This window comes from Gossypium arboreum, chromosome 12 (assembly GCF_025698485.1).
Source record: "Gossypium arboreum isolate Shixiya-1 chromosome 12, ASM2569848v2, whole genome shotgun sequence".
Lineage (NCBI taxonomy): Eukaryota > Viridiplantae > Streptophyta > Magnoliopsida > Malvales > Malvaceae > Gossypium > Gossypium arboreum.
In genome coordinates this window covers 96,367,404-96,389,553 of record NC_069081.1, presented here as the reverse complement: position 1 = coordinate 96,389,553, position 22,150 = coordinate 96,367,404, and the positions used below count along the sequence as shown (strand labels likewise).

General features: G+C 31.3%; 3 protein-coding genes and 1 long non-coding RNA gene across 4 annotated transcripts; 2 read left to right on the top strand and 2 right to left on the bottom strand.

Annotated features, from left to right (window-relative positions):
- Nucleotides 1-2,423: 2,423 nt before the first annotated feature.
- On the top strand, nt 2,424-7,244 carry LOC128285637 (uncharacterized). The gene is made up of 2 exons (XR_008276154.1): nt 2,424-2,803; nt 6,905-7,244. It is a non-coding gene; the product is annotated as an uncharacterized LOC128285637 (long non-coding RNA).
- Nucleotides 7,245-15,364: 8,120 nt separating this feature from the next.
- On the bottom strand, nt 15,365-16,069 carry LOC108478073 (uncharacterized). Its single transcript, XM_017780505.1, has one exon. The coding sequence runs from the start codon at nt 16,067-16,069 to the stop codon at nt 15,365-15,367; it is 705 nt and encodes a 234-aa protein (XP_017635994.1).
- A 6-nt stretch (nt 16,070-16,075) lies between these two features.
- On the bottom strand, nt 16,076-16,820 carry LOC108478074 (uncharacterized). Its single transcript, XM_017780506.1, has 2 exons — nt 16,535-16,820; nt 16,076-16,488 (listed from the first exon to the last, which is right to left on the bottom strand). Exons 1-2 carry the CDS (start codon nt 16,818-16,820, stop codon nt 16,076-16,078), a joined length of 699 nt encoding a protein of 232 aa, XP_017635995.1.
- Nucleotides 16,821-18,691: 1,871 nt separating this feature from the next.
- On the top strand, nt 18,692-21,965 carry LOC108476621 (eukaryotic initiation factor 4A-3). Its single transcript, XM_017778889.2, has 7 exons — nt 18,692-19,258; nt 19,558-19,879; nt 20,219-20,326; nt 20,415-20,534; nt 20,682-20,849; nt 21,242-21,328; nt 21,560-21,965. The coding sequence occupies exons 1-7, from the start codon at nt 18,957-18,959 to the stop codon at nt 21,671-21,673; spliced, it is 1,221 nt and encodes a 406-aa protein (XP_017634378.1). The 5' UTR covers nt 18,692-18,956; the 3' UTR covers nt 21,674-21,965.
- Nucleotides 21,966-22,150: the final 185 nt, after the last annotated feature.

Here is a 22,150-nt window from a genome sequence, read left to right as displayed (position 1 = left end):
ATTGTTAAAATGATATTTTTATAAAGTTGAACGGTCAAATAAGTCATTATGTCTAAAAATTATAAGTGCACAATGACTTGCAAATCAGTTTTGCACTTGAATCTAAATAAATATATAAATTTAGTTGTTGCAATTAAAGAAGGGTAAAGTATATAAATGGTCACTCAATTATGCCCGTGTTTCTACTTTGGTCACTTAATTTTAAAAATTTTCAATTTAAGCACTAACGTTTGTATTCGTTCTTGCTTTGGTCACCCACCGTTAAATTAATAATGACAGTGATGTTGTGACCTTTTTTTAATTGGTATAATAACATATTTAGTCCTTAATACTTACGCATTCTAACAAATTGGTTCTAATTCTATACAATTCAATAAATTTAACCTTTCATATTTACAAGTTCTATCAATTTAGTCATAAATTCATATTCATAAAAATAATAAGTATATAATTCATTACTTTCTCCTAACTCTTTTACATAAATTCAAAAAATAAGAATGGCAAAGATTTTTTTTTCTGAGGTTAGTATTTGGTAGAATGGTAGATATTTTTTTTTATTTCACAAGTAACTTTAAAAAAAATTGTCATGTATTTTTTTAAAAATATTTTACTATTTCCCTATAAGATATTTGTCAACCCCTTAACCTGCTTGTGAAGTCTAAAAACTTCACCGACAGTCTACTAAATATATATATATACTACTACTTTAAAATAAGGTGATCTTAGGGTTTTTTTTTTACGAGAGATTATAATATCAACATTTTTTCCAATATTATAACATTTTATTAATAATTAATTTGAACCGCATAAAAAGTCTGAAGAAACAAAAATTCTTAATTGAAAAAGAATAGTGATTCTCCGGTTCAAACTCGGTATTATAGGACAAGAAGCAAGTGAATTAGTCAAAATATACTCAACTTTGCTTTGATATTTAGTTGCATAGATGCTATATCCCGTCCTAAACAAAGCCTACAGCGACAGGTGCGGCTCAAACTTTGAATTCAGGGGCTGCCGCCGGTGAGCTAACTGGTGCTAATGCTGGTCCCGATGCTAGTGAAGACGATGGTGAATATTAAGAGAACATGCCCCCAATACTGCTGATCTTGTCCTTGGCCCAATCAATCCATGACTCCTTGCAATTATCTTGTTCGTCAGGACTTGGCGCGTAGGCTTCTGCAGCGTCTGATTCCATTGACGGTGCAGTTGACGTTGTGGCGTCGCCCATGACGGAATGGATTGAAACAACCATGATCATTGAGACCAAAACAATCTTTGCCATTTTTGTTTTTTGGGTTTATGTGAAAAAGTGAGAAAGTAATGATTCTTTTTATATTTTACTTTTCCATGAATATGATTTTATAATCAAATGAATAAAATTAAATTTATTGAATTTTTTAGAATTAAGATCAATTTGTTGGAATGTGTAAGTGTTGAGAATTAAATATGTTATTATACCAATTAAAAAAAAGTCACGTCATCACTTCCATTGTCAATTTAATGGCAAGTGACCAAATAGGAACAAATAAAAATGTTAATGCCTAAATTAATTTTCTTTTAAAGTTGGAAAACAAAAATAAGAACACGAATATAATTGGATAACTATTTGTATAGTTTATCTTTAAAATGATATATTAATAATATTATTATTGTATTTAGAGTGAATATTTGTTACATTGACAGTTAATATTTTTATTCTACAAATAACTTTAAAATTTTACATGAGTCATTTTTAAAATATCTACTTTTTAATATTTTATCATCCAACTATTAAACACTAGTCAATCTTTTGACACTATTTGTACAGTCTAAAAACTACATCGACAATATATCAAATAATTTTATTATAAAAATATTTAATATACTAGTAATATAGTTGTTAAACTCAACAAATAGAATTCTTATAAGGGTATAGTAAAAACAGAAGACGTTACTATTTTTTCAGACTGATTTGACTAAAAAATACTTTCAATAAGGTTTATCAACCAAGCAAAGAAGTGACGTTGCAGAATATATTAGGGTGTTTTTCTTTACCTTTTCTTTTTTATTAATTTACTTATTCTCATAAATATATATGCTAAAATTTTTATCTATATATAGAAACTATGTTCTTGAAATATAATTATCAATTTAAAAATAATATATTAACAAGATCTAAATTCCACCACATATAAATTACTTTAAAAATATTACCAAATAATATAATATAATTTTTTAAAATTAAATTAATATTCCATAACACCAATTCAAATAAAAAGCTAAAATAATAATATAAATATATTTTTGGTATTTTCGCTCAAGAAAACCTACCCAAAGATGTGCGAAGAAATTAAAGATGAACGGGAGTGGCAGCGTAGCGTAGGGCGACGGGCCCACTGATTGTATAGCCCTTTTTGTCTGAAACGTGTCGACATATCATTGGTGGTAGGTTGTAGGCGAAGGACTCAGAATCCGTGCCCACTCACACACTGCTTATTATTTTCTGCCTTCCAATCCCATAACCATTTTATCTATCTTGGCTTTCTTTGTTTGTTACAAACAATTCTGGTTCATTCAGGTCAGGGGAGAGAGTAATGGTAATTTGAGTGAAGAATTGGGGTTTGGTTGCATGCTTTTCCACAGCTTTCTTGAACTTGGCTACTCTCTCTGGCTCTGCATGCCTTCTCTTCTCTATTCCTACTGGAAGCATTAATCCTCAGTCAGTGGATATGAAGCTCAAGAAAGCTGTGGGAAATCATGGACGCCCCATTTTTATTTTTATTTTTTCTTTTGCTTCTTTGTTTCTCGGCTTTTGGGCTTCTACAAGGTATGCTTCTATGTAATTTCTACTTATTATTTCACTTCACTGCTCTATATGCATACTTCAGGTTGTATTTTCACCCCAAGTTTACATTTTGATTACATTTTCTTTCTCATATCACATCTTTTGATTGGATCTGATTGTTAAGATATGCAAAAAAGTGATATAAACATTACATTCTTCATTTTAGGGGCCACGGTAGGGAGTCGCCAAAAACTCAACCTTTGAATTTTCTTAATTTCCACACTAAACATCTAAAACAATATGATAAAATTGCATCAGTTTTTTTACTTTTCACAAATTTAGAATGTAACCTTTCTTTTATTTTCAAGAATTAAGTCCTCTTACATTTCAATTTTCAAATTTTAGAGTTTAGAGTTAATTCTATTAAATTTGTCTTATTAAATTTTGTTTCCTTACAAGTTCTTTTTTAGTTGCATGATTAATAATAAATATTTTTTTATTTTAAAATATCACATCAATAAATTTAATAATTAATAATAATTATGTTAACCATTGGAGCTAAATTTTAAAATCTGAGAAAATTCTCTTTATTTAAGTTTTGAACTATTATTTTATCTTCTTTTTTTTTTAATTTATTTTTTGAAACTTAATTTCATTATATGTTTTTAGCATATTTATTTCTTTTTTAGATACAATGCCTAGAACTACTTATAATTTCTCTCTAACCTCGCTTCAAAGTACTCGAACTTATGTTCTCCTTTACTAACAACAATGTCAATGTAAATCGAGTTAAATCTCAATTAACTTAATTTATTTTAAATGTAACAATTTATCGCTATTCTTATTTTTATATATAGAGGTTTTTATTAATAAAACAATACAGCCTCCAATTAATTCAATAAATACTATTACATTTTCAATTAATTAAATAAAATTTTTTTTTCTATTTTGTAATATAAAATTCTATGCATATTTTAATTATCTTACTTATCACTACAAACTTTTTAACAATAAAACTTTAATTCGTACAAAAATTCGACATATACAACTTTATTATGATATTAATAAATTAAAAAATATTTCATTATTAGAATTTTTATATGTTTGCAATATTAATAACAAATATATAATATTTAAATTTAATATTTCCATTCTCAAATTATTTTTCAAATCCAATCAAGCTTAGGCCTTAGATAGTAAATATATAGATTTGTCCGATGTTCAATCTAATCTATAAGATATTAGATAAAATTTAATATTATTTTAAATGTATTTTGTAATTAAAATTAAACAACAGATATTTTATAAATCTTTTGTAACACTTTTATTATTACTTTATCTATAATAAGCATAAAAACATAAATTTGGAAAAATTTTTGGACGGATGAAGATACACTTTATTTTCTATTATATTACTAAATATAAAAATAATTATAACATTTAATTTAGAATTATTAGTTAAAAGGTTAAAATAAAATAGAAGTTGTTATAATTTTACATTTAAAATAAGACATAATGACTTATTTAACCCTCCAACTTTACAAAAAAATTATTTTAGCCATCCATTTAATTTTTCACCTTTTGCGATTCTTAAAATTGCGTTGTTTGTTAAATCTTCCCAAAATAAATAAATAAAGTTAACATTTTTTAACTTTGTTGACATAACTTACATATGGATGTCATGTTAGCAATTAATTAATTTTTTAAATTAAAACATTATAAAGATTATTTTAAAATTAAAAATTATTTAAAAGGTATGATCTTTTTTAATTTTAAAAATAATTAATTGCTACATGTGGCAATCCACGTGCCATGTCAACGAGGTTAATAAACGTTAACTTTTTCATCCATTTTAGAGATAATTTGACAAATAATACAAGTTAAAAGGCTAAAAGAGGCAAAAAATTTTAAATATAGGCTAAAATGACTTCTTTTTATAAAGTTGGAGAGCCAAATAAGTCATTATGCCTAATAATAATAATAATAATTTAATAGAAGTTATAATAATTACACATTTAAATATAATTACAATTATTAGTTAAAAATGTTGTGCTAATTTTAAAATAAAGTTATCACTTGAATAGAACTCTAAACATAAAATATAGGAAAAATTATGATCATTATATTTATAATTATAATTTACAATTATTAGTTAAAAAATTTCACTTAAACAAAAATTGTGTTAATTTTATTAATCTAAAATAGAGTTATTACTTGAATAAAATTTTAAACATATTAATTATCACTTAATTAATATTAGATTTATTTATATTAATTAATTACCATTTTAAATAATATTACTTTGAATTAATTATATAAATAAAACTACATTATATTTTTTCTTAGCCAAAATAAATTTTTATTAAATCCCATAAAAGGGGAAGTGACCAAAAGGTTAGAGATAATGACAATACAACCTGTCTGCCAACAATTCTAACTCCAGTTATTATTTGAATATGTTATATATTGAATATAGTTAAAAATATTTTAATTATTATTTAAAATTTTTATTATAATACTTAATCAATAAATTAATATATTTTAATTAAATTTAATAATTTAAATACAAAATATTATTTTATGCTAATTAATGTAATTAAAAAATAAATTAAATATTAAATATATAAAATCATGTAATGTGACATTAAAATCTAAAATATATATACATGTATGTAAGTATTGTTGGATCTCCTTAACAATATATATATATATATATATATATATATATATATATATATATATATGTTGGCACATAAATATGTTTTACTAAGTAATTTTGACACGTGTCCATATTAAATTAGATATAAATTTAGAAAACCTATTAGTTATACTTTAAAAGAATATATATATATATATATATATATATTCACATTAGTTGAAATATATTGTATTATTTGTATATTTGAAATTTAGCTCTTTCGTGTATGTTGGAGGGGTCGAGTCATCGATGTGAGATAGGTCCTGAAAACAGGGGCTCTAGTTATAATTCGAAAACGATTCGTGTATATATTTCACAAAAACGAGAAATCAAAATAGACGATAAAGTAATCGGAAGGCATGAAAATAAAGGGATTATTTCAAAAATTTTACCTAGACAGGATATGTTTTATTTGCAATACGGAAGACCTGTTGATATGGTATTCAACTCATTAGGACAATTATATGAATGCTCGCTTGGGTTAGCGTGGAGTCCACTAGATAGACATTACTGAATAACACCATTTGATGAGAGATATAAACAAGAAGCTTTGAGAAAACTAGTGTTTTCCGAATTATATCAAGCTAGTAAGCAAACAGCGAATCCATTGGTATTCAATAATGAAAAAGAGGGAAGAAAATAAATTTAAAATGTTTTTGGTAGGAAAGAAAAGTGAGGGGAAAGAGAACAAGATTATCATTTTCTATCCTAATACATAAAATTGATCCTTCCAAATTGAAATGATGAAGGGAAAGAAAATGACAGAGATGTGCATGTTAGTTCAAAATTATGTATTTTTGTATTTTTCAAATCTTTTATTTTATTTCTTTTTATTTTTCAACTCTACTAAGTAATAGATGAAAAGAAAATTATTTTTCTTTCCATTTTTCATCTTTACCAAACGCATCTATGAAAAGAAAATTTATACCTTTCATCTTTCTATTTTTTTTATCATTTCTATTTTTCATATTTTAAAATTTCTTTCCACCTATTAAGTGAAGCTTTTATTTTTATTTGAAGTAATTTAGTCCATTTACTTTTTCACGTTTAAGAACGTAAGTTCAATTGTTAATCTTGTTAAAATCATTATTAAATTCAATTTTATTATATTTTTCATTATATGACTACTAATTTAATAAATTTTAAAATATTACAGTAGCTAATATTTAAAAATTAACAATTAATCTAAATTTTAAAATAGAAAAGATAAAAAATTATTTTTAAAAATAAAAAGAATAAATCTTAATATAAAAACTTGAAATATGTTTGAAATTTTTATATTATAATTAAAAATGGAGGATGGCGTAGGTCGAAACAGCTAAATTATAATGTGAATAATATGAAATTTCCCAAATGTTAAAAGGTTTTGTTCAAAGAAGAAAAAAGTTAAAAAAGGTAAGTAGTGTAGGATGGAGGTAACAAAGTTGCGTCGTATTGGTTTGCAGGAGTAAAAGGAGGGAGTGATGAGATTTGAGAAAGGGTAGAATTGTCAGTTTATGTTTTTTTGTTTTCACAACACCACTCATACAACGGATTGGAAATGATGGGACTGTTGGTATGTTTGATTTGATATCTTCATTTACTTTTCTTTTTTATTTTTTTAACAATTAATTCAAAGCAAACAAGGCAAATCAGAAGGCACAAAAGACTAGAAGCGTTAGTAGTGCGGTGGTTGTTTTTGACTTCATTTTTTTTAGTTATGTGATTGGAAGTTTAACATATATTTATGAAAATAGAATGTACGTTTATTTCCTAAAAAAATACTATGGCAAAAAAATTAGTTACTGTTGTTGGTTAAAAATAATAATAATATAAGCCTACACTAAACCTGTGTAAGGACTTGGTAGTTTGCCCGGCCTAATAGGCCTGACTCAATTTGGATCGGGCTTCAATAAAGACTTTTTACTTCAAGTTTAGTAGACTCAGTTTAAATTCAATTTAAATAAAAAATATTTTTAAATTAAAATTTAATTATAAAATAAAAATTAAAAATATAGTTATAATATTTTATTATTTTTAAATAATTAAACGAATTTTTTGGGTAACTTAAAATTAAGTTTGAGCTTAAAAAGTATTTTGAAATTAAACCTTAATCTAATTCGACTCATGAATATTTCTGATCTACACAGTCAAAAAATCACATGAAACACACCACACACCACACTTGCTCCAGATCTTTTAAGAACAAAGGTTGAAGCCCTCTAACATCAAATATGAGCATCATCAAAATAATCAAAGCCCATGTCATTAGGTGTTAACCACCACCGTATCATGCATTTTGCCAACATCAACACAAACCATGCTCACCAGGGAACAAGTCAAGCTTTTTTTTAGGGACCAAATAAAATTATAAAATTTTGAGGAGTCCAACATTAAAATTTTATTTTAAAAAAATTAAATTAAATAATTAATTTTTAAAAAAGTTATTAGTACAAAATTTTCATTTATCCATTTATCCTAAAGATTAAAAGGTTAAATTGAGTTATTAGAGAGATTCAAAATGAAAGATGCCTATTTAAAAAAGGGTCAAGTCTCTTACTTGCCTCTAACTTCGCCTCTAATGCTTACCCTAGCAAACCCATCAGATTCTAATATATTTGGTGAGCAACATCGAAACATGTGGACAGAGAGTCATAGTTGACGAAAATATTAATTTTGTTTTATTAAATTTAAAATAAATCCTCTACATATAGTACCTAAATATGTTTGAATACGAAATTGCAGTTAGAATTTATAAAATAAATCTATAATATAACTTAATAGACCAGGATCTATCATGTCAGATCATCAAGAATAAATTAAGAACAAAACTAGATGCGGAAGCATATCTGAATCCATGGATTCCTTGAAACTTTCTGGATCTTGGGGATTTGATCTTCCAAATTAGCACACAAGAAATTCAGAGAATATTTGCTCTCTCTTTCCTAATGATAGGATATTAGAAAAGATATCTTGTGTATAATTTGGGGACCATAACCTTAATATTTATAACCTTAGCATATTAGTTCTAATCAAATTCTAATTAGCCCATCATTAATTAGAATTTGATTAGAAGAATACCTACACATATTTGACCCATACTTTATTTAATAATTAAAAGCCCAATAAAATTCTAACCAAATTAGATCACTTTTAATTTGGGCTAACCTATCATGATAGTAAATAATAACATGTAATTATCCTTATTATATATGAGATGTCTAAATTTTCTAACAATCTCCTACTTGGACCTTATATATATACTAATTACTTTATAATTACATGTCATTATATAACCTTATGAGCTCAATTTTACTTTCATATCCAAAAGGTATTCCGAACAATCTCGTCCATTAATTATGTTAACATAGAACTAAGGCGACTTTCATTACATATATCGTAACTAAATCCATCCATGATCACGTATATTAACACAACCAAGTGGCATAGATCAAGTATGGATGTGTAGCATGAAAATTACATGCAATATGATCTAAACATGTCTATTTCCAACTAGTCCTCTTTAAACTTAAGTGAGGTCAATTTCAAAATAATAAACAGAGTGAATAAACTGAATACTTCATTTCTGATAAAAAAATAACCAAATACATAAATGCCTGAAATATAAACTCCCACTAAATCATGATATCCTCAAATAATGTAACACCCATGTGAGTAGTGTGCTTATGAAAGACCTTAGCTAGTAAACCTTTTGTGAGTGGATCCGCTATCATGGAGTTTGTCCCAATGTGCTCTATGGATATTTTACCATTTTGCACTCTTTCTTTTACAACTAGGAACTTTATGTCAATATGCTTTGACTTAGATGAACTCCTGTTGTTATTGGAATACAGCACTGCTGATTTATTGTCACAAAATAATTTGAGTAGCCTTTCTACATTCTCTAAAATACGCAGCCCCATGACAAAGTTCCGCAACCATATTCCATGGTTTGATACCTCATAGCATGCTACAAACTCTGTTGCCATAGTGGATGAAGCTACAAGTGTCTGTTTGACACTTTTTCAAGATTAACTCCTCCGGCTAAGAGGTAAATATAGCCTGATGTAGATTTCCTACTATCTTGGCATCCAACGAAATCAGAATCAGAATACCCTACGACCTCTAAAAGATCTGATCTCTTACAAGTAAGCATGTAATCTTTTTTTCTCTAAAGATATCTCATAACCCTGTTGGCTGCTATCCAATGGTCTATACCAGGGTTGTTTAAATATCTGCCTAACATCCCAACAATGTGCGCAATGTCCGGACGCGTGCATACTTGAGCATATATTAAACTCCCAACAGCTGATGCATAGGGAATCTTTTGTATTTCTTGAATTTCAAGGTTACTTTTAGGGCATTGAGTAAAACTAAATTTGTCCCCTTTAGCAACAGGGGTGTCACCTGGTCTACAACTTTGCATGCCAAACCTTTTGAGTACTTTATCGATATAGCTCTTTTGTGATAATCCAAGAATACCTCGAGATCGATCTTAATGTATCTGAATTCCTAAAACAAAAGAGGCGTCCCCAAGATCTTTCATTTCAAAATGCTTGGATAAAAACCTCTTGGTTTCGTGCAATAAGCCTATATCATTAGTGGCAAGCAAAATGTCATCAACATATAAAACCAGAAATATGTACTTACTCCTATTGAATTTGTGATACACACAATCATCAACAATATTCATCTCAAAACCAAACGAAATAATTATTTGATGAAACTTGTGGTACCATTGACGGGAAGCTTGTTTGAGTCCATTGATGGATTTTGTCAATTTGCAAACCATATTCTTTGAGTCTTTCGACTCAAAATTTTTCGGTTGCACCATATAAATTGTTTCTTCACTGTCACCATTAAGAAATGCAGTCTTAACATCCATCTGATGTAATTCAAGATCAAAATGAACAACAAGTGCCATGATTATCCTGAAGGAGTCTTTCGATGAAACTGGAGAGAAAGTCTCTATAAAATCAATACCTTCTTTCTGAGTATATCCTTTAGCTACAAGACGTGTGCCTTATACCTCTCCACATCACCATTTGCATCCCTCTTGGTTTTAAATATCCATTTACAACCAATTGGTTTTGCACTTTCAGGTAATGAGACAAATTCTCAAACTTTACTATCTTGTATAGATTTATACTCATCTTTCATGGCATCAATCCATTTTTGAGAATTGAAACTTTTCATCGCTTCATGGAAGTTGATTGGATCATCTTCCATCATTCCATTATCATCCTCATGTTCTTGGAGAAATACAATATAATTATCTGGAATAGCATTTCTTCTTTCTCTTGTGGACCTCATTAATGACACTTGTTCTTGTTGTTGTTGAGTTTGTTCTTCTGGAACAATTACCTCATTTTGAATGAGAAGTTGTTCAACATTGTCTTGCAGAGGTTCTGGATTCACTTCTTGATCAATGATAGGTATAAGAACCTAAACATCGTCAAAAGTGATAGTAGGAATTGAGTTAGAATCTAATTCCTCCTCAAAAGCAATGTCTCTAACTTTATTTCTCCCTCCAAACTCAACATCCTAAAAATATGTTGCAGTTCTCGTCTAAAAAATATTCCTTATTATGGGATCATAAAATTTATAGCCCCTAGATCAGTCAGAATAACCAATAAAGTAGTTGCTTTCTATTTTGGAGTCCAATTTCTTTTCATGTAGCCTATAAGGCCTGGTCTCAGTTGGACATCGCCAAATGTGAAAGTGTTTTAAACTAGGTTTTTTACCTGTCCAAAACTCATAAGGTATTTTTGCAACTGCTTTATTGGGTACTCTGTTCAGAATGTAAGTTGCTCTCTTTAATGTTTCTCCTCAAAGGGATTCAGGTAAGGTGAAATGAGCAATTATGCTCCTTACCATATCTTTAAGAGTTCTATTTCGTCTTTCAGCTACACCATTCATACTAGGTGATCCTGGCATGGTGTACTATGGGACAATACCGCATTCCTCTAGGAATTTCGCAAATGGTCCTGGACATTGTTCACCTGAGCCATCATATCTACCGAAGTACTCACCACCACGATCAGATATGACGTTTTTAATCCTTTTGTTGAGTTGATTCTCAACTTCAGCTTTATAAGTTTTGAACACGTCCAAAGACTGAGATTTCTCATGAATAAGATATAGGTACCCGTAATGTGAGTAATCGTCTATGAATGTTATAAAATATTGTTGACCATTCCAGGATGCCGTAGGGAATGACCCACAGATATCTGTATGAATTAATTCTAAGACGTCTGAAGATCTATTTGCACCCAATCTCTTAGTTTTGGTCTATTTTCCTTTAATGCAATCGACACAAACATCAAAGTCTGTGAAGTCAAGGGACTCTAAAATACCATCAGACACAAGGCATTCAACTCTAACTTTTGAGATATGACCCAAGCACCTATGCCATAATGATGCTGAATTTTTCTTATTTAATTTGTGTTTAATACCACGTGATTCCACATGCAAGGTTTCATTATAGGATGCAACTATTTCTAGCAACTAAAGGTTGTCATAGGTATTTAAATATCCAGTTTTAATAACATTTGAATTTAAAGACAAATTAAATTGATTGTTTCCGAATGAAAAATAATATCTAAATTTTTCCAACGAAGAAACATAAACTAAATTCCGTCTAAATGACGATACAACATAAGTGTCTTTTAAATCCAAATAAAAACCAATTCCTAATAACAACCTAAAATGCCCAATTGCTTCCACTTCTACCGATTTTCCATCGCTCACAAAGATGTGTCTTTCACCATCACTTGGCTTTCGATAACTCAGGCAACCCTGCATAGAAACACTTATGTGAGTAGTAGCACTAGAATCTATCCATCAAGTGTTTCTAGGTACTGAAGCTAAATTAATCTCAGAACAGGCCAAATTAAGAATTATACATTTCTTTACACGCCAAGCACGATATTTGGTACAGTCTTTCTTCACGTGTCCAGACTTATTATAAAAGAAACAACTCTCTGTAGCTTGTTGTTGTTTCTTTTGAGCTGGACCCTTAACAGCTTCATTCTGATATTTTCTTTTCTTGCCCTTGTCCTTAGGGGCATTGGTCAAATGAGCACTTTCAGACTTATCACGTTTCAACCTTTCTTTTTCTTGCACACAATGAGAATAAGCTCATTTAGGGTCCATTTCTCCTTTTGACAGTTATAACTAATTTTAAATTGGTTAAACTGTGCAGGAAGCGATACCAAAACCATAAGAACAAGAAATTCCTCAGAAAGCTTGATCTTAAGTGTCTTAATGTACTCTCTTACGTTTCCTTGACCTTTATACTTCATAGACACCAAAGAAGTCAGAAGTGATGTCATCTCAACCTTATCGTTTTTAGCAAAATGTTTCTCAATTTCATCAAGGAAACTTTTGGCCTGAGTAATCTCTTCAGATTCTGTGCTCCTAAAGGCTTCTGGAATGCTGTGTTTCATGATCATTAGACTCGTGTGATTTGAACGATCCCACCTCTCAAAGTCCCTCTTAATATCAGGGGTGCTTTCCGCAGTGAGAGGTGCAAGTTGTTCTTCCCTTAGTGTAAGGTTTATGTCCATACAACCAAGCACTATAAGTAAGTGCCTTTTCCATTCCTTAAAATTAGTTCCATTAAGCATGGGTGTAGAATTTATATTAGCAAATATTGTGGCAGCAGAAGATGAATTAGCTGAATAGAGAATAAAAACAAGCTTAAATCAATATTCATAAGTAAACAATAAATTCAAGATAATGGCTAATCACATCTCAAGACACCAAACATTACATTAATATCAAGTATTTGGACAGTAATATTAACAGTAAGCGGCACTCTTATTGTAGCAATCAAACATTGACAATAAAAATCAAACATTGACAATAAACTATGTCAAGCAATGAATTAATCTTTGGACTAACTTATTGCTCACATAAAATACCTTATAATTGTCACACATTTATCACCACAGATATCGTTGTAATTCTGCCAAATATTAACTTACCTTTGGGTCAATCAATAAACGCATGAATTACAAAAACATATAACCATCTTAATATTTCAAATAAACTAATCTACACAAAGGAGGTCACTTTGGCAGCATTTTGTTTCAACTAATTTATTTAAAATATTAGACATCCTTAGTTAAAAGCCAAAACTTGAATTTATTTATTCCAAAATATTTACCTTAATTTCATCTTTCAATCAAATTAAAAGATAAACATATATATATATTTATATAATTTTCCAAAACCACATACATTAAACCAATCAAAGCAAGCATATATTATATATTTATTTATATATACAAAACATGTATATGAATCAATTTCTATATATACATTTATATATATATATATATATATATTTAAATGTCATATAGGATTAAAAATAATAATAATCACATGCCTTACAGAACTGAATCGCAATATTTTCAAATAAAGCTTAAAAGCATAGGTATCAAATAATATTACACAAATATTTTAAACTTTATAATTGAATCTATTAATTCAAAATCACCCAATGTTTTTTAATATGAATTTAAGATAATAAAAAAACTTTAATATAAATCTTCAAAAATAACATATTTCATGAATCAATTATTCAAATGAAGAACCCGAATCAATTCTCAATGATTCAATATGATGAGGCTCTGATACCACTAGTTGGGATTTATAAAATAAATCTATAATATAACTTAATAAACCAAGATCTGTCATGTCAAATCATTAAGAATAAATCAAGAACAAAACTAGATGCGGAAGCGTACCTGAATCCATGGATTCCTTGAAACTTTCTAGATCTTAGGGATTTGATCTTCCAAATTAACACACAAGAAATTCAGAGAATATCTGCTCTCTCTTTCCTAATGATGGGAGATTAGAAAAGATATATTGTGTATAATTTGGGGACCATAACCCTAATATTTATAACCTTAGCATATTAGTTCTAATTAAATTCTAATTAACCTATCATTAATTAGAATTTGATTAGAAGAGTATCTACGCATATTTGACCCATACTTTATTTAATAATTAAAAGCCCAATAAAATTCTAACCAAATTAGATCACCTTTAATTTGGGCTAACCTATCATGATAATAAATAATAACATGTAATTATCATTATTATATATGTAATGTCTAAATTTTCCAACAATTGCTAGTAAGAAAATTTGATTTATGATCTATCTTGAACTGCCCATAAAGATTTACACCGCTTTCATAAAATGCATTGGAAGGATAATATACAAACTACTAGTTTTGCACTTTTCCTAAATCAGCCTAAAAAGGCTCTAAAAATTAGTCAAAGTTGCACCTTGAGAAATACTGCGAGTACCTTAGTCTCAATTACTCTCTAAAGAAGTGTAACGAAATAATTTCAAGAACAAAATACTATCCATACATAGGTGGCTAGGGTTCTTCTTAATTTCAACCCACATTTTCTTTTTTTTTTTTGAAAGAAAATGACCCAAAGGTCAAACTCATTTTATAGCATCATTTAACACTAAATCATGAATATCCGCCGGATAATCCATGCTAAAGTTTACAGTACAAATATTAGTCATAGCCAACTTATAAAGCTTATCCGCAATTTTATTACAACATCTCGGAGCCCACTTAAAAATAAAATAATTAAACGCATCCAACTTCATATGGATTTCACGCATGCGATGACCAAACGTAGTCAAATCAGAGTCTCTTTTATTATACCAGTTAACAAGGTTGACACAATCGGTCTCCAATTCCATCTTGTTCCACCCTTTCGACTGAGCAAAATAGATACTTTCTTCCAGCGCCAGCATTTCCGTCCAATCAATTTGCACCTCCTTATCCATCACGCCCAAAACCGTCAGCATCCCTGGCCACCAGCCCAAAATACATTCTGTTTTCATTAACAGAGGCATCAAAATTGATTTTAACCCATCCCTAAGCAGGTTTATTTCAGGCTTTATCCTCTAACTTTCGCGGCAACATAGGATTTTCCAGCAGGTTAAAGATACGGAAATCGTGGCTCAACGAAGCAGGTCTCTCCCAAGTCGTCTTGGCCTCCTCTTCCACACCACGAAAAATACGGTTATTCCTACCATTCCAAATATTCCACAGAACGGTAATAAAATATGACAGAGCCTTCTTATTTAGCAGTTGTACTGTTCCTTCAATCCCATCGCAACACCGATTATAATCACCCTCAAACAGGTTATTGTTAAGACCTCTGTGCACTAACACCGCCCGAGCCATCGGGAATTTTTTTAAGGCATGAATCAAAGTCTCCTTCTCCAAACCACACCTCGGGCAAGAACTATCAAAACCACTCTGAATACTAGCTATCTTTTCGTTCGTAGGGAAGATCTCGTGACCCAGGCGCGAGCAGAAAATCCTGATCTTTGGGAGCGTTTGAAGCTTCCACGTAAGCCGCCAGAACACCTGATGAGGACCATACCCGATGTGCTTGAGGGTCAACCACGAATAGCCAGATTTAGTCGTAAAAGAGCCATTAGAGTTAGAGAACCAAATAAGTTTGTCATTCGGTCCATTATGAATAACGGAAATTTTACAAATTTGGTCCCCTAAGTAGTCGCCATAAAGCTCCTTGACCCTATTCTCATACCAGCCGTCCCTACTATCATTCAACAGCTCACTAACCATATTCTCCTAGACCCACCTCTTATTAAGACAAATGGAATCACCTGCCAGCCCTTCAAAGCCCCAGTTGTCATGCCAAATTTTAATATTCCTGTCGTTGCCAACATTCCAACCAAAACCCGCATGCAAAATGCTAGCTGCCTTAGCAATACTTTGCCACATAAATGAGGGCTTGTCCATGCTCCTAGGGTTAAAGACATCACCGTCAGGGAAATACTTAGCACTCAGCACTTTGTAGTAAAGCGTCTCTTTGCAAATTATAAGACGCCAAACTTGCCAGCCCAAGAGAGCCACATTGAACCGCTGAAGGTCCCTAAAGCCAAGTCCCCCCATTCCCTTAGGGTAGCACAACCAGTCCCATGCCAGCATGTTCCAACCCCTGTTGCTCTCCTTACCCTCCACCATACTCGCCTGATCAAAGTCTGGATCTCCTCAAAGACACCATCAGGAGCATAAAACACCAAAAACGCAAAGTGGGAATAGAATGAAGGATAGACTTAATGAAGATTTCCTTCCCATCGTTGGACAATAATCTTTTAGACCAGCTATCCATCCTTTTAGCCACACGATCCACGATGCCTTGGAAGGCTGCTAACTTCTTCTTACCAATCAGGATAGGCAGACCAAGGTAACCATCCAAATTAGACACCACCTTCATCTTTAGCAAACCACTCAAAGTCGAGCGTTGAGAAGCAGGGGTGTTGGGGCTGAAGTAAACCATAGATTTGTCCAAGTTGATACTCTGGCTCGACATGTTCTCAAAAGATTCCAAAATTTCAGTAAACTCCTCTACCTCACTTTGATTGTTCAATTGAAAAATTAAGAGAGAGATTTGTCTTAAAGATTCAAAGATTTTCAACCCACATTTTCAATTCAACCTTTATAGGGAATTGATTAGATCTAATATTAATTGAAATTAATAAAATAAAAAAGAAAAGTCCAACATAGATGCAACATCATAGACGGCAACCTAAGTCCAATAAGGACTCTTATTGCCGCCAACCATGAGCCCTAATGAGCTTCCCATATTGTCGGGCCCAACCACGTATTCTATTTGGTAAATTTGACCCACATCAGTATTTTAGATGCCTAGTTAATTTTAATTACCTGTTTTAATTTTTTAGAGATATTTTAATTTTGTTAAAGTTAAGATGACTTTCCATTTTATTTTATTTTATTTTATTTTGTTCTAAATAATGAGATAATAAGATATCTTATTTTTTTAGGTGACAAATATGATATCTTAATTTAATTATGTTTAAAAGATTCATTATTTAATTTAAAATAGATATTTATCCAATTAAATAAATATGTAAAGTGATTAAATCAATACCAAATCAAATTAATCATTAAATTAAGAAAACATCTATATATTTAAATGTGTACATCCAGTCATCTATTTCTTTTTGTTAACTTGTTCATGCTTCAATGCAAGTGTTTGTGTTAAAGTAATTGTCAAGAGTTACATTGAACTTGTAAAGGGACGAGATGAGCATATATAAGTCACGTTGTGATAATTCATGTAAATAAGTTTTAACTTTATGTCTGCCAATTACAAAATTCGTGTCTTTGGGGTCGTACCACTGATAAGCAAAGCTTTGTCTATTGACATTGTTATACATGTAATTCTCATAAGGCACTCGTGTAATTATGGACGTAATCAAATTGAGCTAAGTCCGAATATTACTAAGTTCGAATTCGACTCAAAATTTAAAGTTCGATATTTGGTTTGAACTTGATCAAACATCTATTTTTAAGCTTGATTTTCGATCAGTAAATAATCGAACTACTCGAGCTCGACTTAATAATTAAACTTAAGGCTAATAATATATATTAAGGGTAATAATATAATTTAAATATGAAAAAACTCTAAAAGGCTCGTGAGCCGTTCTCAAGCATCATTAAGCTCGAATTCGGTTCAATTGATAACTTAAGCTGCTCAAGCTCAAGCTCAACTTAATAATTACTGAATCAAGTTTGAATTTGTTCTAGTAAAACTCGAGTAGGTTGCAAGCACTGATGTTTTATTTTTACCTCTAGTTGCGACTCTTTTAGGTTTTATAAATGCACTAGCTTTGATAACTTTTTTTAAAAGCTCTATTATATATACCATAATGTAAATAACCATTCACTTGCTAAATAATTTAAGTCACTTTAACACGATTTCAATTAAATTTGTAATGCCTCAAAATATTTAATTTCATAATTTGCGTTATTCCGAAAAAAGTTTTGAAAGCAAGCACAATTATAAATTTGTGTCATTCTAGAATATAATGAATTGAGGTAGAGATCCTATGAGAGTTGATAGGGGAGAGGCCTGTAATCCTTAAGTAGTCATTAAGGCTTAAAGGTGAGAAGGTCTAATGAGGATAGGTAGAATATGTTATTATGGACATTTCTCAAGAATTAATATGTATATTATAAAGTGGGTAGTAAAGGTGAGAGAAGGACCATCATATCAAATTACAAAACCTCGTACTAAAATATTTAAAAGAAATCTTTAAAATTGATTGCAGCTCGCTTTGGGCCAGGCTTGAATAAAGAAGTATGTAGGTTGGATGAAGCCGGGTTAGAGGTGAGCCGAGCCTTTAAATTTTGTAAACTACGAGGGATATCATTCACCGCCTTCAAAGCCACGCAAACCAGCACGAAAAAATTAGCCACGTCACTAATACGACACGTGGCTTCATCCAAATGGCCAAGTTAAAATGCTCTGCTGATCAAAACCCAACTTCCAATGGAATTTTCAGCTTCTGAATTTCCTTGAAGCCCGCCCTCTCTTCTTTTCCAAACCTTTTTTTAAAAAGTTTTTTTTTTAATTAATATTTTCTTTTTGGTTCACCTTCGACTTCGAGAGAAAGCTTAGCCAGTGCCAAAAATAACTAGGGGGATGGCTGCGGCGGCGACAACCAGCCGTGTGGCTCGGCGTATGGGTGCCGACGATGATAAGTTGGTTTTCGAGACGACGGAAGGAATCGAGCCCATACTGAGTTTCGATCAGATGGGGTTGAAGGACGATCTCCTCCGTGGAATCTATAATTACGGCTTCGAAAAGCCATCTGCCATACAACAGAGAGCGGTCATGCCCATAATTAACGGCCGTGATGTCATTGCGCAAGCCCAGTCTGGTACCGGCAAAACCTCCATGATTGCCCTCACCGTTTGCCAAGTGGTCGACACCGCTAGCAGAGAGTATGTTTTTACTTTTACTTCTATATATATATATATATATATATATTTGAAATCAGTTCTTTTGTGGTGATTTCCATTATACGTTGATGTGCATTTGCTCCCTGAAAGCCCTAATTCTTAGATACCTGATAGCTAAAACCCTAATTTTGAAATAATATAAATTGCTTAATGGTAAGTTAGGGTTTAGTCTTTGAGGCTCCAAATCTCATGATGGATTTCCCATCTTTCAAGGCTTAGTCTTCAATTTATTATGTCGTTGGAATCTTCAATGTTTATAATGTTAACTGGTGTTATATCAGGGTTCAAGCATTGATCTTGTCACCCACAAGGGAACTGGCATCACAAACAGAGAAAGTGATACGGACAATTGGTGATTTCATGAACATACAAGCACACGCGTGTATTGGAGGTAAAAGTGTCGGTGAAGATATAAGGAAGCTAGAAAACGGAGTTCATGTTGTGTCGGGAACACCTGGGCGAGTCTGTGATATGATAAAGAGGAGAACCCTACGTACTAGGGCTATTAAACTATTGATTCTTGATGAATCTGACGAGATGTTGAGCAGAGGGTTCAAAGATCAAATTTATGATGTCTACAGGCATCTTCCGCCAGAGCTTCAGGTTCTTCCGTCACTTTCTCATCTTGCCTTTTCCTCCAACTTTGCTCTATTCTTTGTTATGAGTTCTCTTCCTATCCTTTCAAAAAAGTGAGAATCCCAAACCTGGAAAGTCCTATAACAGTTGTGGAGTTCTTGGTTCGACAAGTCTTTGTTGCTTACTGTTTCATGCTTGATATTGAAATTCTTGAATTGAATTTGAGTTGGCGTGGTCCTTTTTTATTTGTCTTGCTGCTGTTATCTTGCAACATTCTGGCATTTGCAGTATAGGCAGGCACAATTCTGTTGCATTGTTTCTCCTTATCTAGTTTGTTATTGGCTTTAAATTAATGAATTACTGTAGGTTTGTTTAATATCTGCTACACTTCCTCATGAGATCTTGGAAATGACGAGTAAATTTATGACTGATCCTATAAGGATCCTCGTGAAGCGTGATGAGTTGACTCTGGAGGTAATCAAAAGCTATTATGCTAGCGGAATATCTGCAACTAATACTTTGGGATTTGATGCAAGCTTTTGTTCTTTTTTCATTGTTACAGGGTATTAAACAATTTTTTGTGGCAGTTGAAAGAGAGGAGTGGAAGTTCGATACACTATGTGATCTTTATGATACATTGACCATCACCCAAGCTGTGATTTTCTGCAATACAAAACGAAAGGTCTCTTCCGAGTCTTATAGACATGCATAATGCCTTTGCTTTTCAACATTGGAACAGGAACCTCTCTAACCGTGTTCCTAATTATACTAGTTTTTGTACATGCTATTGTATTGAGGTCTGCCTGTGTGATTTTTGCTTTTGTGATAGGTTGATTGGCTAACTGAGAAGATGCGTAGCAATAACTTCACAGTATCATCAATGCATGGAGATATGCCTCAGAAGGAAAGAGATGTGATTATGGCTGAGTTTCGTGATGGTGCAACCCGTGTTCTTATCACAACAGATGTTTGGGCCAGGGGGCTCGATGTTCAACAGGCAAGTCTCGGGAGATTAATATGCCTGCCATTTTTTTCATGTATTTTGCTAGTTACATGCTTTTTAGTTGAGTAAATGTTAAATTTCTTTTTCTCCAGAACAGAAAATGTAGCTTGATGCAAGTATAGTGGGGTTTCAGAGTGTGGTTTATATATAGTAGTAGTAGTGGAACCTCAAGGCATGGTTCTACTTCCTGGTTGGTTTGTGCACAAAATGCCTTGAGGTCGTGGTTATGCTAGAATTAAGTGTGTATCATGTTTCCTTGATCGACATGCTTCCTTAATCCAAGGGGGAAATAAGTGTTGTAATGAAAAGCATTGTGGTTTTTGAACTTTCAGAAGTCGTGATAAATTTCCTTACCTATTTTGCTAAAGTTTACTTGCTGGTTTCAGGTGTCCCTGGTGATAAATTATGACCTTCCAAATAATCGAGAGCTTTACATCCACAGGATTGGTCGTTCAGGTCGCTTTGGACGAAAGGTATTTCTTTTGTTATTTAGTTCGATTTGTGATGAAAAGTGTTTTTAACTTGGTTATCCGTTTCTTATATCCATTGCATATAATGTTTCATGTTTACAAGAAACTGTTATTTTGTATATTCTTGATTTGTCATTGCTGTCATCTACTCCCTGCTTAAATTGTCATTCTCTGGTTGTTTTATATATATGTATATGTATATATACAAGATTATAATGTAGTTGTGGTGTGCAGGGTGTTGCCATTAACTTTGTAAAAAGTGATGACATCAAGATTCTGCGAGATATAGAGCAGTATTATAGTACCCAGATAGACGAAATGCCAATGAATGTGGCGGATCTGATATAAGAATGGCATGGTTGAAGAAGAATGTCATTTGTGTTATTTGCAGCGTCTTTTAAGAGTGATGGGATTTGTAGTTTGTACACCGTGGAAACTGAAGGCACATATCAGATTAGGATTGACTTTTGCTTTTTGTGTAGCTGATTTGGGATTTGCTCCATTTTAATTTCAAGTATATTCGAAAGGTTTTGGGGTGTATGTCTTTTCGTCTATCGTCACATTTTATGTGTTTTTGTACCAAGTTAAAATCTGATTTATTTTATAATTCATGTAAATTTGATGATTTTGTTTTTCAAAATATGTTAAGTGTACCTCGATCATTTGTCGACTACTTAAAATCTGACAATTCTACAGCGGACTCTTATCATGGTTTCTTAAAATGTATGCACTTAGGATTAAAAAGTTCAAATTAAAAATTTTTATCTTTCATTAGTGTTCTTTTTTTTTCATTAAATAGTTTAAATTACAATTTTTAAAACGAAC